The sequence below is a fragment of the Amblyomma mixtum genome, chromosome 2 (assembly GCF_055824585.1).
Source record: "Amblyomma mixtum isolate Tamu chromosome 2, ASM5582458v1, whole genome shotgun sequence".
Lineage (NCBI taxonomy): Eukaryota > Metazoa > Arthropoda > Arachnida > Ixodida > Ixodidae > Amblyomma > Amblyomma mixtum.
In genome coordinates this window covers 104,052,142-104,068,604 of record NC_143013.1, presented here as the reverse complement: position 1 = coordinate 104,068,604, position 16,463 = coordinate 104,052,142, and the positions used below count along the sequence as shown (strand labels likewise).

The 16,463-nt window shown below is 47.1% G+C and overlaps 1 protein-coding gene across 1 annotated transcript; it reads right to left on the bottom strand.

Moving 5' to 3' along the window:
• Positions 1-14,760: 14,760 nt before the first annotated feature.
• Positions 14,761-16,463, bottom strand: LOC149360363 (uncharacterized). The gene is made up of 3 exons (XM_089569260.1): positions 16,395-16,463; positions 15,554-15,977; positions 14,761-15,253 (listed from the first exon to the last, which is right to left on the bottom strand). The coding sequence occupies exons 1-3, from the start codon at positions 16,441-16,443 to the stop codon at positions 14,848-14,850; spliced, it is 879 nt and encodes a 292-aa protein (XP_089425386.1). The 5' UTR covers positions 16,444-16,463; the 3' UTR covers positions 14,761-14,847.

Below are 16,463 nucleotides of genomic sequence, written 5' to 3'. Positions count from 1 at the left end.
ATGCTGCCAATGAGAACGGCATCCGGCCCAGACGGTGTCGATGGGCGCGACCACAGGGCTGTGCCCCTGGCGATCCTCCGAGTTGTGCTAAACACTCATGCTACTGAGACACCTGCCAGTGTGTTTGAGGAATGCCCGAACCATCTTTGTGCCAAAAGTTGCCCGTGCGAAAGCGGCAACTGATCTTCGTCCGATCACAATAGCTTCGGTTATTGTGCGGATGTTTCACAAAATCCTAACATCAAGGATCTTTGGCACAGGTAGCCTTAGACCATAGCAAAGGGCGTCCCTTTCAGTAGATGGGTGTTGTGAAGAAACCCTCCTGCTTGTCACAAAGCTACATGAAGCAAAAAGGAAACATCAGCCGCTATACCAGGCTTCGAAGGACATTGCCAAGGCCTTCGGTAGCGTATGGTTTGGCGCAATACTAAGAGGCTTGGCTCGAAACGGCAGCATCAACGCACTAGTGGAGTACAGCAAGGAATTTTACGCAGCCTGTTTTGCAGTTTGAGGGGAAAGTGAGGTTGGTTCAGCCGACAAGGGGGGTACGCTAGGGGGATCCCCTGTAGCCGGGCCTATACAATCTGGTGTTGGATGAATGGCTGGCAGCAGACAACAGAGGAGTCCAATTTGAGTGTGGGCCGTGGAGTCTGGATGTCACGGCCTTCACTGATGAGATTGCCATCATGGCGTCAACGCCTGAGGGATTTCAAGAAAGGTTGGATAACCTCAGCCAATTCCACCAGGAAAGAGGATTGGAAGATTAATCCAGCGAAGAGCCTGGAAGTCAACTTACATCTATCCGGACACGACAAGAAGATTAAGATCAGGGATGACGTGCAATTTATCGTGGAGGTAGCTGTGATTCCAAACGAAAAGGCTATGAGTACATGGAAATACCTGGGCATTCATTATGCCCCGTTTGGACAAGAGCCCCTCAGTTACGAACGAAGTGACCGAGATTCTGGCAAGAGTAGCGGCTGCTCCACTGCGGCCGCAACAAAGATTGATAATTCTGAAATTCTATCTGTTACCAAGGCTTTTTATCGGTTAGTGCTGAGCCCGGTGACGGTAAGGTCTTTCGAGAAAATAGATAGACAAGTAATAAAAGCGCTCAGAGCATGGCTACACTTGCCACATGACATTCCACTGGGAATATTCTATGCCCCTATAAAGGAAGGAGGGCTAGGGCTTCAATGTCTCAGGACGTCAATACCGTCAATGCAACTTAGGAGGATGAAAAGGCTGGGCAAGCCTCATCACCCTGCATGCCGAACAGCGATCAACCTACCCCTGCTAGATGGAAGTATATATAACGTGCAGCAAATGTCAGCTTAACGGACAGCTGACACATCGTCAAAGTCGAAGGCAAAGAGTTATTGGAAATCAGTGCTCCATAACAGTGGGGATAGAAACGCACTGAAGGAAGCAAGCCCAGCCAAGCCTCCTCTCAGTAGATAGGGGAAGGCAGTAGATTGCTCAAAGGAAAGGAATTTACCAAGCTGCTGAAGATGAGAGTCAACGCAATGCCAAACCTTACAAGGATAAAATGGGAAGAGACCTGCCAAAGACCTGCAGGGCAAACTGCAGGAGCCAAGAGACATTAGGACATATTCTCCAATGATGCCCAAGAGCCCACAATGCCAGAACTAGATGCCATGATGATATAGTCAGATAGATGGCAAAATGACTAAAGTAGTTGAAATGGGAAGTTCAGGTAGAGCCTCATTACAGGACAAAAAGAGGCAAAAAGACCCCCAATCTGGTTTTCAGAAAGGAGGACCAGACAGTATTAGTGGATGCCCAGGTGGTGGGGCCCGAATCAGTCCGAATGATACCCGAAGGAAAAGGTCGACAAGTATTCCGATCAAGACCACTTCGACCAAATCTCTTCTGGTGAAGTCATAGTGACATCAGCAACCCAAACACTCCTAGGATGTTGGGCAAAGCCCAACGTTCACAGCCTGACGGCTCTGGGGCTCCCCGAAATGGATTTCAAGATAATGACTCTACGCTGCCTGCAAAGGAGCTGCAGAGCCTTCAGCATCCATCAAAAGATGACTGACGCAGCATGATGTAGTGACTGGGCGCCCAACTTGTCTCTGCTAATACTCTGAAAGCAGGAGACTAGGGGTGAAATTGCCCCATGAAAACAGTGTACATATCTTCGCGCCTATAGTGTCTTGTTGTATAGGTAGACACAAGAAAAACAAGAAAAACAAATTACTAAGCAAACTCGAGATTTGAGGGACAGATTCCTAAGTAGAATTAACTTCGAATTGCTGGGGCTAATCAGTTTTAACTTAACGAGATGCGCAAGATCAATATGTTGTGCTGAACTCATACGTATCTAGAGTTTTTGTTGAAGTTATATGATGTTACATAAACTTTGATACTCATTGACATTCAGCGCCTTGAAGTATTGATTTACCGATTTGTTTATTTATACAAATACTTCTAAAGGCGCTCTAGAAGAGGGTATTGCATAGCGCGGGGAGGGGGGGGGGGATGAAATATGCTGTTGTAAAAATTTTCAGGTATTTTACATAGAGAACCAATTGAAAAGCGCATAGCAAATATGCGAAAACGCAAATATTCAAAGTGTGGTCAAAATTCAGAGTTAAAAAAAATTTAACCAGGCAGAAACTGCAATTCCGAAAATTCAAACTCCAGAGTTTTCAAATACTATTTAGGGACAATCAATTGGATTGATGCGGTGCCAATGCGAGAGCTTTTTGCTTTCTCTAGCAAATGTATTCGATTACAATTTTTATTCCACTGTCTTTCTTTTACCTATCAATAGACGATATGCGAAATGCGCAGCGCCATCTCTCGGCGCTCCGAGAACTAAGTCCTCCATGTTGGTACGGTAGAGAAAACGAAACCGCTGCCCAGCGTTGGGTTAAAACTGCTGCGCTTCGTTTGAAAAGTAAAATGCCGATGCAGTGTTGCGCTACCCTCTCCACTGTGAAAAGACACTACGATGCGTGCCAGAACTAGGTGCGTTCCAGCTTTTCGCTTTTCTATTTTTTTACTCCGTCCCAACGTTTTAGTAACACAAAACGCCATGCGAGGTATCATGTGTCAGTACGCAGATCAGAGCGCAGCTTTCGCTTTCTGCGCTGATTTTTGACAAATCTCTCGAGGTGATTTGCGTTTTAATTAAGATAAGGACCACAGCCTTTGTTGTCTCTGATCAAAATTAGAAGCCGATTTCGTGCATTTATCAACTCTCCGGTCGGGTGTGAATATATATAGACGCATACTTGAACAACGTAATAGAGAAGGTAATTATTTTGAGTGGGCAAATCGCTCGTGCCGTGGCGAAATAAGTTCAATCGAAGAAGCATATGCCGATTACTGCTTAGTTTGCTACATGTTCAGTTAAGTTTTTCCCGTGTTCAATCAGTTTTAGAAGGGCGAGCAAACTCTCTGGACCATACGCATATGTTATGCGCGTTAAGGAGTTTTTGTGAAGCAGTACACCCTACGTATAAAAACTGAGGTGCGAATGTTTATTTCTTGAGGATTCCTATACCTTCGATATCTGCGGCGACGAAAATATAAAAAAAAAGAATCGAATAATATAGCTACTTTATTATGAAGGCGGGACGCATTTCTAAGCTAGAAAGTACTTGCAACAGTGTTCTGAAAACGCTTCAGGCCATCAGATTTTATTATCGTTGTGGCAAGCTCCAACAACTTGCTTCGCAACAAAGCCATTTGTCCAAGTTTAGGAGTAAGCTAATTAAGTTTCGGAAGCAACCGAACATGCTAATTTCGTCCCTGCACACACAGCTTGACCAGCGTATCGAGTCCGTGCATGCACCTACTGCTGTAGCATCTTTCTCTAATCAAGCCGCCGCGGTGGCTCAGTGCTTATGCGAAAAAAAAAGCTGCGTCTTTGCTTACAATATTTTGAATTATATGTGCATGCCTAGTTTCCTTTTGTTAATGTCGACTGACTGCGTCTTAAGCAGGACACGGTTTCAACGAATTGTGGCGAAAATCAACCGACGCTGGGCTCTGAAACGGTGATGTTGAAAACCGCGGATGCGCATTGCACATTACAGTAAAGGAATCGAATTACGCCGCTGGTCGAGGGTCTTGTGTGATTATACTGCAATGCACGAAGCTCCTGGCGTCGGCGCGAATGAAAGTTCGCACTGTCACAGAAGTTTGTCAAAACACGTGCGCACTCACCGCAAAATAACCGCTCGCTACCCTACCAGATGAATTCGCTTCCACCTGTGAATAAAATAGCCATGATAATGCGTGATGCTTGAACTGGTGCTTTAATGCGAGCATTAAAACGACAACAGCACATGGTCACGGTTCGACTTTCCAACCCACTTTCGAGTGCCGATTATTGCGATCATCAGCGCCAGACTTCAAGCGAAGCTGAGGACGCGGTAGGAGTAAGCTGGCGCTCACTGAAAGCACCTACATTTGGTCAAAGATCAGCTGTGAAAACAACGCAGCAGCTGAAGCTTGCCTGTTGAAATTCCACTCGCAAGAAGAAAGTACGCATAGCAAACGATGCACCAGCTCGACGAGCTCGACCGAGCCAAGATGGAAACCGGAAGTTGTGGGCGCGGTGTTGCCAGACCGCCAAGCAATTTCGCATATCGTCTATTGCAGCTCTGATTGTAATCCGGTTACGATTCAGTTTTTACTGTTATTTTGTTCTGTTTGCATCTGTGTACTGTTTTCGTCGTAGCGATAAGAGAACCAAATCGGCACAATTTTCAACTCTTGCTTTCTTATTGGAGGGCATAGAGAAGTCCGAATTAATGAAACGAGCAGCAGCCACACACATCACAGACGCTGCCAAACTGGTTATCAATAATAAACTGTTGGTCTCATAGCGGTGGCACTTTCACTAATACGAATCGCGTGAATCGTACTTCTGTCCGCAACGATCTCCATTGGCGACTCAGAGTCGACAGCAGATATAGTTGAGATCGTTGTGTAAGGTCAAAAATTAAGGTCAAAGGTCAAGGGCAAAGTATAAGGTCACAGCTCGAGGTCAAATGTGGTTAAGTGAACCACACATGGTTAGGTATATGGGCATAGCAAAACTAGCCATGACTTATCTAAATGTCCTTTCGAGGTCATTCCGAGGCTCATTGCGATATGCGCCCCAGCTACAGTAGTGTAGCTTTCGCTCCAAAGGCTAGATTTAGTGATAGCGGACGATGTATTGCTGCAACTGTCACTAATAGGCGCTCCGCTCAAACGTAAGACGCCTAGGAGTTACTCAAGGCAATAGTAAAAGCCTACTCCTTAGTGGAAAATTAATCCCGTGAGCAGCGCTTCCAGCTCAGCGGCTCTTCAATTCATTCTAGTGTAGGCTACCACGAGCTCCGGGTCGCTAAGTGGCGCGGCTGTAACGCTGCACTCCTTCTCTCAGCTATCGCATGAGAGAGGCAGACCGACCATCATGTATTCGACTACCATGGGAGACATGATGGTGAAATAAAGGTTATTCTGGTGTCATTAGATGTGAACACGAGGCAAGCGGCGAGGGATTGTAAAAGGCAGAGTTCTAGCGACAGATGAAAGAATCTTAGGCAAAGGTGAGAGACACAGAGAGAGCGCGCAATAGACTGCCATTGTTGCGCTCATGTGATGGCAAATGGTGCAGGATATGGCGCTAGTGCGAGTTGCGGCCATTCTACTGATATACAGGAAAATTGTGCTGCTTGCCCGCTCACACTATTTCTATTGAGGTTCAGTTCACTACATGTGTGTTCAGTACTATGGTACGCTCGCGGAAACTCAACAGTAGCAAAGCATTACCAGTCTGCACGCAAGTTTTGCACGTCGTCGCTGCCAGCTTGGCACACTCTGCCAATTAGCCAATTGAGATTGCCATCTTCGGTCGTCTTTCGCGCTGTTATAGTATGGCAAATTCGCGCTGCCCTCTTGCGTGCGATCGCTTAATCTGGACAGGCTAAAGAAAGTTTATCGGACGAAGCGCACAGCGGGCGACCTTCAGCTGTGCACTTTCGTAGGCATATACCGAAGAACGCATCATGTTGGGAAGGACGGTGGCTTGCTGTCGCGCGTTCTGTTCATATGCAAGAAAATTCTGGGCCCAGAAATACACGGGAGAAGTTAATTTGTAGGTTTGAAAGGCAGGAAGCACTCTGCAAGAAAAGTCAGCACTGCCAAACAAAGAAAGCCTTTGCAAACAATCGCTTTTAAGTTGCGATGTCATCTAATAACTGTACGACTACACGCTTCCCATTCTAAATAGTCGAACATTCCGTTCTCAGACAGCTCTGAACTACTAGAAACGAATAAGCTTTCCCGCAGCTTCCGTCTATATGAAAGATATCATCGTCCTCTACACGACTAATATGGCTAGGCACACCGCCCGACGTAACCCGCCTTTTACTTAAGGAGCCTGTTGGCCAGCAATTTTATGCCCAGTGGAATATTTCTGGGGTCACTTGTGGCTGACGCGGGTGATTACGAAATGCATGAATTATCCGTCTTGGTTTTCCTACCGCTTGATTCTGTTTCGTTCGAACGCATCACTGCACACAGTTATAAAACACCCAAACTCCCGCGCTGTTCTTTTTTGTGCACAGGAGCACATTTCTGCATCCCGGCCAGGCCACGACAGTAACTACCGTGGGGATAGCAGTACGGTCTGCTTATGTAGAGCGAACCCAATGGTCTAACGTATGGGCAGCTTTCGTCGACTTTTGTCTCAAATATCTGTCATATTAAGAAAATTTGCAAGCAAGAATAAAATCACGGTGCCAGCAAGTTCACCATGAATTTTTCTAAATAGGGATGTGGTCCTGACAAAAGCTGGTTTCGGGACTAGATTAGTATTTTCCAAATTGGACACGCATGATATGATGGTAACAATTCCTTCCTTTTTCCATAAACAACACAAGAGGGGCATCTGCTGGTCTGATCTCAGGGAGAAAAAAAAAAACCTTTGCCGATGCGTTATTGGCTTCTCCGCGACCACTTAAAGGTACCGGATAACCGGAAGTATCAGATGGCGAAAGTAACCTTTCGCCTGCGAGTATTCTTTGTGTCGTGTTTTACATTGTTCTGTGAGAGCACGTACGCCCTCTCGCACTCTGTCCAGACGCCGATGTTGAGAGCGATGCGATGTGATAAGAGGTATTGTGTCTGGCTACCAGTGAAAAAGAATGCAGCGGAAGACAGACACACCGATATCCACTGAGAGAGTGTGCACACTCACTCAAACTACTTTCGGTACTTCGTGTTGAATTGATTCGTGCAGCAGTGAGAACAAAACACCTTACTGTGTATTTCGCGAGCAGGAGCGTTTTGAAATGAGGAGGGTGGTTAAACTTTTATCGAGATGCACTTGTTATGCAGTGTGAGCACTTTATTGCATGTTATGCAGACTTCTGTTTTTTTTTTAAAGCGACAAGAGGGAGAATGCCATACCTTTTTTGGCGCTGCTGTTCTTTAAAAGCGGCAACGACTCAGAGAACTGATGAGCTGCTTAGCGCAGCCAGTAGGGGTAGACGAGATATTTCATTCCAAACGTGGCCCACAAAGGAGCCTTCAGAACATACGTAGAAAACGTTCGCCTATGCGGCAGTATATTTGGTTTCATGGAGTTTATCCTCCCAAAGCGACTCAACTATTCGGGAAGCCGTAGTGGAGGACTCTTGATAATTTCGACCACCTGGGACTCGTGAGTGAGGTCTGACATCGCACAGTGCACGGGCCTCTAGCATTTCGCCTCCATCGAATTGCGAACGCCGCGACCGGGATCGAACCCGCGTCTTCGGGTCAGCAGCTGAGCACCATAACCACACTGAGCCACCGCGGCGGCTTAATAAATTTATTTATTTGTTCAAAATACCTTAGAGCGCCCGAGGGCAATAGATAGGGAAGGCAGAATGGTATAGCAGAAATGTATTAAGCACTACGAGAGAACGCAAAATTCAAGGCAAGAATATGAAAATTACTGGTTATTATAGGCCGAAATTCACAAGAAAAATGTAAGAGTGCTGCAAGGGACATAGTAGATGGACAGGAGTAGTAAGATCACGATATTGCTCTGCTCATCCCTCAGTAGGAATGACCCCTTTAAAGGTCGTTTTCGCTAACGGCCACTTTTAAGTAAACCTCGAATAGCTTAAAAAACTGTTTTGCTGCAACATTTCTGAAGGTTTCTTTTTATTGTCGTTTTTCCAACATTTTTACATTTCAATCAGGTAAACAATGTCTGTTCCAGCGCACCATGTGCTCTGGAGAACACTATGTGGGCGGGCTTCCCTGAGAATTCAGGGAAGTATACGCGACTGCTTTTCAACGCAGAAGTGGCGCATCGGGGGGCGGACTGTCGCATGCGCATGCATCTGTGTAAGAGACTAGATCACTTGCTTCTGTGTGTCCGCACCAAGCCTTCATTTGCCATCCTTTTGCTGTCTGTGATGCTCTATCGTAACGACGTCCGGACTTCCTAAACGCTGCTTGTCTTCCCTAAATCAATCTCCAAGATTTGCCTCCTGTTTGGGAAATCAACATAAATGTATTCCTATAGCTCCACTGAATAGTTATTTTTTCCCTTTTCCTAGCGAGCGAATTTCAAACTTGATGCAATATATTACTTCCACCTGACGAGCTCACTATGCTCAAAAACTGGCGGCATGAATCCACTGATATGCACTCACCATGGCAGTGCAAAGATGAACTCGGACCGACGAGCGGCTTCGATTAGCGTCTGCGTGCGCCTTGCCACTGAAAGGATTACTGTACCAAATGTTCCAAGCGGAATTCATTTTTCCCGTGTCATGCTATTTGTTACTGTGAGAAAAGGGCTATAGGCCCTGTTTGACTTATTTCCTATAAATCCCCTCTTTCAATGGCATAGCTCGGCGCATGCAGCGCTAAACCACTCCTCCTTGAGTCCTGCCCATTTCGCATTCCCACCCCTTACATCGTTTCCGCGTGTATACATATAGACAGCACGGCGCACGGTTGCAGGGCCATTGACCGCGGCAGCTTCCGTTCTCTTTCGCTACGCATGCCAGCAGAAGAAGAGGCTTCAGAATATCGGCCCTTCTGTCAAAAAGTCAGGACTCGAAGGCTCGCTCTTTACAAACCACCGCGAGCATAGTACTCTAACCACAGTGTCGACGTGCTTTAAATGACATTGAGTGCGACGCCTTGGGCAAGCCACTGTGTTCTTGGCACTCGTAAATCTCGTGTTCGCCTAATGATAAGGTTGTGGACAGATGCACCATAAGGATAAGATGACGTGCGCCTTCTGACTGCATTTTCGGTCGCCTTCTTTTGGGGCCGTGAAAGGCAGTACCGCACATCAGGCAGCCACTGACTGTGTAACTGTTCCTTGCAGCGACTTGCGGTACGAAGTGATCTAAGCAAAGGAGCCCTCCCTTTGTAGTTACTACCGCTGTTCGCGTTAATTGGTCTGCAGGTTGGAAGTCACGGGATTGTTTTTTACGTCCTATGCTCCGTAATGAGTTTCGCCTAGCGTGCGCTAGCAAAACAGAAACGTCTACTCTACGTGAATCGGCCGTGTTTTTGGTATTGGCAGCCACAACAGTAGATTGCAATTACCAAAAAAGCGCTAAGTGCCTTCCATTTGCTTGTTAGTGCAACACTTCATCGCCTTTTCAAAACTGCCTTCCAGGTAGTTGAAAGGAGGGAGGAAAGTAGCCAGGGGTAATTTCTCGTATGCTAACCCACGCTTCATTATGTTCACTCCTGCCATCTTGTAAGCGCGAATTGAAAACCTTTCTTGATCTCCTGCACAGATTTCAGAGGAAGAACAAGCTGCATCGGCCGCTCTACGAGCGTCCCTAGTGAATTGGCTAAAGCAGTTACATGCTCCTCTGCTCCTTTGATGTATGGAGCCTTTTAGTTTTGTTGACGCAATGCCGTATTCCCGAAACTCGCCTCGTAGACTGAGACTCATTCTCATATGCTGAACTCCCGTAGAGCGAGCTCATTTAAACTTCACCGAACTCTCGAATCTCCGTTGAAACTCTCAACTGAATCTGGAACCACCTTTGCAGGCTGATCGTGTTCGAAACTGTTTTTGCCGACTAAACACAAGCAGCAGGGTATACAAGGCCGGAGGACGTGTGTGCCCATTTTTACCGGTGGAAGGCCGGCAGTGGGTTTCGAACCGACCATTTTCAGCACCCGAGGCGGGTGCCCAAGCCTCTAGGCCACGACTGCGCGGCCTGTATCAGGGCACCTGTATCAGGGTACCTCTATATTGACCAAGATTCAACGCTCGAAGAATCAATCCCACTCGTGTAGACTTCTGAGAGCCAAACATTTTTCTTCCGGGCAATACGAGGTGATAAAGGTCGACGTTGCGTCATCATGTTTGTGTTCCGTCCTTTCAAAGTCGTGCTGCCTTGTCACGATAGATAGCTTTAATTTTATCTGCTTTATTATGATTTAATTTGCATAGCTTTAATGACATGCTGGCAACCTGATTACGTGGTCGTGGGAGCATTATCATGCAATTGGTGAGAGGTGAGCGCAGACGGCAGGTTTCCGCCGGTAAATGTGATAAAAGATTAGGGGGCCACTTAAGCTCAGCATTTAAGGGTATGAAAGGATAGCGTTAATGGCGACCTTCAGTAGTTGTCCTTCACACACATTCACTGCTGTCTGTTAACATTGATGCACTTATCAACACATTTTTCACGTTCTTGCCTACCATACTGTTCAGGCACATAATTTTGATTTTCTATACACACACACATTGTCTAGTACTCAATGCACTGTAAACACAGCCACATGTGCACAGTGCAGCGCTCCATACGGACTGAGGCTCCACGTTGAGAAAACTTTACACTGCTCGCGCCATCTCTTGGGGAAGCGGCACATATCCCATCGCGGAGACATTATGATTGGCGCCACAAGCCGGCGCCACTACGCTACTTGAAACAAAGAGAATAAAAAACCGCCAATATGCACTTTGCTACTTGCCTAATTAACATTCACATAATTGGAACTACTCTAATTACACACCTACTTATTCGATTACACTCGTAATATATCTCCTTACGTGACAGATCACATAGCATATATATAAAACTCCACTTTTACCTGAACCCTAAATGCGCCCCTATTTTGCTTTGGGAAAAATGTCAATTACGAAAAAGATTCTAAGGAAGATTGCGATACACCTTTATGCGAAATTTGAGCGCAGCTCTGTAGTTGTCTCGGGTTCTGTAGGCTCATTGTTTTGCTTTGCTGCGTCGGCGGCACGTCTGTCGTCGATATTAGTTCAATAGTTGTGTGTTGACGGAGACGACGATGGGCAATGCACAGCGCACGAGAATGTGCATATTAGTCCGATAGCAGGATCAGTTGAAAAAGATGACGAGGTGCAATGCGCACTGTGAGTGTGTTTCAGTTTAACACGAGGCGTGCTCGGCTGCGGCGATAGCCTACGGCGTGCGAGACCGGAAGGCTAGTAGGTGGGCTCGTATTACACAGCCTGGTGTATTAGACAGTTTTAGCTGAGCGTTTTTACGGTCAGCGGAGAGGAGCGGGCGAGCGTAGACGCCACTGCGCATGCGCACGTCACTGGGCCGGACAGCGTTTTTGCGGAGCGAATCTTACGCCCGCTGGGAAGCCCTCTCCAGCGGAGCGATAGGCAGCACGCGAGCGTGCGTAAGAGCGCGGGGGCGTGTTTGGGTATCCAAGATGGCAGCCTCTTTTGTGCATATACAACGCAACATTTACCCAATCAATAACTAAAAACACAGAATCCACTTTTACTAAATAGTTTCAGCGCATTATTAGCTGGCTTAATTGATACTCTTTTCACTCTTTTCTATTTTTCACTCTAACTCGATTTTTGACCTATAGGTGGAGCAGCAGAGCAATTCGACTCTACTCCGCTCGAGAAGACGGGCGATCCGCACGGCTAAAACTCTTTTCTCTCGCGCGTCTCCGCTGGCGTATCCGCTCGCCCGCTCCGCCCCGCTGGCCGTAAAAACGCTCAGCTAAAACTGCCTGATATCATGGCATAAGTATACTCAGATTGTCAAAAAAAAAAACCGCGGCGATAGCCTAGTGCTCTCGTGCATTGGCCAGCGCCGACCCGTTCGGGGCGTCACAGGTTTGAATCCTAGTCGCGGCAACGTTTAGTTTTATTTATTTCTTAATCGTTTTGCTCGGGTGCACCGACGGCAGCCACACGGCACTATCCACGAACGGGCGCTTAAGAGCTGCTCTCTAAAACATGCCAAAGTTGCCTACCTGGCGACCCAAAAGTTATGGGTCTTAATTGGGACTAATATTTATATTAAGTTTTCTTACATAAAACCCATTAGTTTATCAAGTTAAGTCGTGTGGGACTGCTTCTTCTTCACCCCGATGCAGAATAGAGCCTGCAGTGCCGTAACGAAAATTGTTGAGAATGGGCGCTGTCCTACCGCGCTTCAGTGAACTATTATACGCACAGACCCGATTTTGTTCTGCGCGCTTGAGTGGTGATTTGTTACTTGCCTTTTTCTTGCACGAAAATGAATGGCGGCCATACTGGCAGATGCTTTAACGTAAGGTTCAGTGACTTCATTATGAGCCTTGGGAAGCACAGAAACGTTGTTCTTGTTAGCGGCTATTTATTTATAAAAATAAAAACGGCAAGAAAAGATGTTGCTAGCTGCTGCATCTGCCATCGAAACCTGAAGGACATGAGCTGCAGCTAGTGGGAATAAAAAGACAGCGAGAGGACAGGAAGAGGGAAAGAAAGGAGGAGACACTATTAAGCAAGGATAGGGGTAGGACGGCAATATACACTATGTACAAATACAGGATATACAAACAGAAATACGCGGTAAGGCGCGGAAACAAAATTATGCGAATTCGCAGGTACCAGCTATAGTATTTTCGCACGTGTACCTGTAGCGCGCAGATGTTTCGCCGTCGTTACTGAGGCGTTCGTCAGATTATGATAGGCTTTTTGTTGCTCAAGGAAAAGATTCCATGCGTCAGGCAGCCTTCAAGTTCCCTGCACGATAACGAAAGGGGCTTCTAGGAGCAAATTTGGGTCTGTTTATCTTGGCTGTTCGTCTGCCCACGCGATGCTTAGTGCCCCTTTTCTGTTCCTTCAATAAGAATTATCCCGGAAGTAAAAAGTAGTGGTTGGCAGTTAATGCTTTTTGGTTGCTTCAGCTGTTGCTCGTGTTCATTTTTCTAGTGCGCTGTCTTTCATCATACGTCCTGCTTCATTCCAAAAAGAATAATTATCGGTAATGTTTGGTTCTCTAAGGCCAGGCGCTGCGATACGCCTGTTGGACAGAATTTCACTTGCGACGGCACATTCGCAGCAGCATTTTTCCCGCATTTGAACACAACTGGGCTTCCGTGTTAGGGCACTGACCATTTTTGATGAAGGCTATCAAAAGTGACTTTTTAATGCCAAAGCATTTCTTGCCGCATCAGTGGCGTGTACAGGGTGTGTCAGCAGAGCGTGTGATCCGAGCGTGTCCGGACGAAAATGGCCATTGGAAAAAACAAATTCTGCGGAATTGCGGTTGGAACCCAGGCCCTCTGTGTGCCAGGCGGGCACTCAACGCATACGCCACAAAATGTTTTGTTTTTCCTTACTGCATGGAAATCAAACCTGCTCAGCTACCGAATGAAGGCAAGCATACGCCACGAAAAGTAATTGGTTCTAGCATGCTTAGACGGACACGAAGTGAACGCGTTTTGGTGTGTACGACAGTAAAGTGTGTTGGGGATGTGTACTGATGTTAGACAAGGGTGTCTTGCAAAAATAGTCACTGAAGGCTTCGAAGGGTCATGTGAGAAGTTTCACGGGACTAAAATTTCTTTCAAAAAGTTACTGGCGTTCAAACGCAAATGTTTTCGCAGTTCGCCGATACATCAAACTTCAGCGCTCTACGATTTTCCTCATCGCACTGCGGAATGATCAGACAATTTTTTTTTTATTTGTATCGTGGTACATGTAAAGCCGCTTCAATACTCAGCCGCAAATCATTGCTGTGTCGCTACTTGGCATTTAAGAGGAATTGCGACACATGTGACCGAAGATTGGAATAGCTTGCTTAGCAGAACGCGCGTAACATATTTCGTTAGCACTGCTTCAAGCACCAGCAAGACAAGCACGGTGAACAAGTTGCAATCGCTGAAAGGGCGTGGCATAAACGATTTCCAACGCCAGTGGACGCTTGCCGCTAAAAAGATTAGCGACTTTCTAATGGCAGCTATCAGTGTTTATAGTAACGCAGCAATGCGCAGTATCAAATATTTTAGACAAACCACACGTTTCCACCCCTGGGAGGATACACTGACACCGAGGAAACCACAATGCAAAATTTTGCGTTAATGACGACGGGGGCTTTGAATGGGGCGATGCAGACAATACAAAATAGTAACGACCCTTCTTGTAAGGTCTCACACGGATACTTTTTTTTTTCCAAATATGACCACCGGAGAAACAGGTCGTAAAAAAAAAAATGTCACTATCGCAGACAAAAAAATTGCCTAGAAAAAGCAGTAGTAAAACGGCGATCAACACCTCGAGTCCGCGGATACAAGAAACGCAATGGTGGCTTACTGTCGGCGTTAAATACATGTATACATCGCCTTAGCGTGCTTGCCTAGAATGCGCTCTCGATGGTATTTGACATGCATGTGAATTGCTGGAGCAACATAGCTCCGGCATAGCTGGCGCGGAATGAAGATGCGGAAAAAATAGGCAATGGTCATTAAAATATACTTTATTGCGGCGTGATAGTGTAAAAATGCGAATGAATCTGCACGGGTCACCGGGTGTTAAAACTTTGCGTGCAGAATTTCAAGCTAAAGACAACTAGGTCACTGGGACGTCTCTTTTGCGGCTGGGGTGGGCGTCGTAGGCGAAGATACTAGCGTCTTGAAGTCTTGAGCTGCGGCGAGGGTGACGAGATGCTGAACAATGGTCGTCAATGGAGGGAGAACCGTGGCGGATGAAAAAGGCGGCGGCGTAGATGTGCGAAGGTTATGCAGTGACGTAGTTATCCACGACGCAGTGGTCCTCTCGGAGGACTCGGTTACCGTCCTATTGGTGAAGCCGCTCAGAAGAGAGCCGATGTATCCATCAGGGCCACCCAAGATACCAACGATTGTAGAAAGGCTGTCGACCGAGGTGCGGTCGCACTCTCTGTAAAAGCGGGCGCAGTCACGATGGAGCCAACCGCTTGCCCATGCGCCGGCGTAGGTATCGGCGTCACTGGTGAGGTTTCTGGGGGAGAAAGTGGAAATGTTGCTAGGAAAGGGGTCATTCAGTAAATAGGGGATGAAAACATACCAGTAAATACCAGTACCAGCATGCGAAAGAAAATCATGATCCTATTATTGGTTCCGGTGTAACACGAGACGCTTGAATGTTCAGTGCCGGTTCTCAAAGCTTGTACAAGCGTAGCACTTACGTAGTAGTGTGTGGCTACAAAACCACAGTACCGGAAAGTGAAGAGGTAAATGTGCTGGCTGTATGCGATGAGCGCACCGAAGTTCGCTAGCTCTACCAGAATAAACGGCTCACCTGAAGTAGTTGTCGAACATTTCGACCTTAGGGACACCGTCGGACACGGATTTCGAGAGTTCGCAGACGAGGCGCCTGCGACACTGCTCCGTACCGCCAGTAACCGACTCCTCGGTCGAAGAGATGGCCTGGCGGACGACGCGGGCTACGCGGTCGATGCTGTTCTCGCTCGGGTCGGCTTCGTCGAATGAACGCATGCCCATCGGTCCCAGGCCGATGAGGCCGCCCAGTGGAGGGAAGAAGAAAGAGCCGACGAAGAGAACCAGGTAGGTGAAACCTGAGAGCAGGACCATGAAGACGCTCTTGCTGATGACAGGCGCCAGAAGCGGCATCAGTCCCAGGGTAAGGGGAAGCAGGCTGCCGAATGTGCGGCCGCTGTCCGAGTTCCGCGCTTCGGTGATGTCTGTTTTCGCTGATGCTCCATCTGCAAGGTGTCGCGAAATTGAGCAGTGTGCTAATGAGAGAACAGAATCGGCGTGCAAAGTGCACGTGAGAGTAATGCTGACAGAAAGGTTTAGAATTCGATAAAAGCAGATAGCACTACGAGCGGCACAGAACTGTTATAAATAGCATTATAGCCTTCCGCCGTCCGACGATCAACATGAACACAGCCACGGAAATTCGCAGGCAGTTCCAAAGCCACAACCCCAGTCCGTTTAAAAAGCAACTTAAGCGACCTACTAGAAAATGAAAATAACAGATGCGTAACGGACTCATGCATGGGTTTAAAAGACGCAGTAAGGTCTTTTGAAAGCAGTAGTTTCGTGCTGACACAGGGACCCACAACCTTACGAGGAGCCTGCAGTGTGCGGGACGCATAAGAAGCAGAACAAGATCGTACCTGCAGTAGCGGCTGCGCACAGAAGCAGAGTGTAGAAGAATGCTGCCATCGTGATTTCAGCGTACAAGA

Coding starts and splice junctions, on each gene's coding strand:
- LOC149360363 (XM_089569260.1), bottom strand. CDS start 16,443: ATGGCAGCATTCTTCTACACTCTGCTTCTGTGCGCAGCCGCTACTGCA. Junction 15,978..16,394: donor GTGCGCAGCCGCTACTGCAG/GTACGATCTTGT, acceptor GACACCTTGCAG/ATGGAGCATCAGCGAAAACA. Junction 15,254..15,553: donor ATGTTCGACAACTACTTCAG/GTGAGCCGTTTA, acceptor TTTCTCCCCCAG/AAACCTCACCAGTGACGCCG.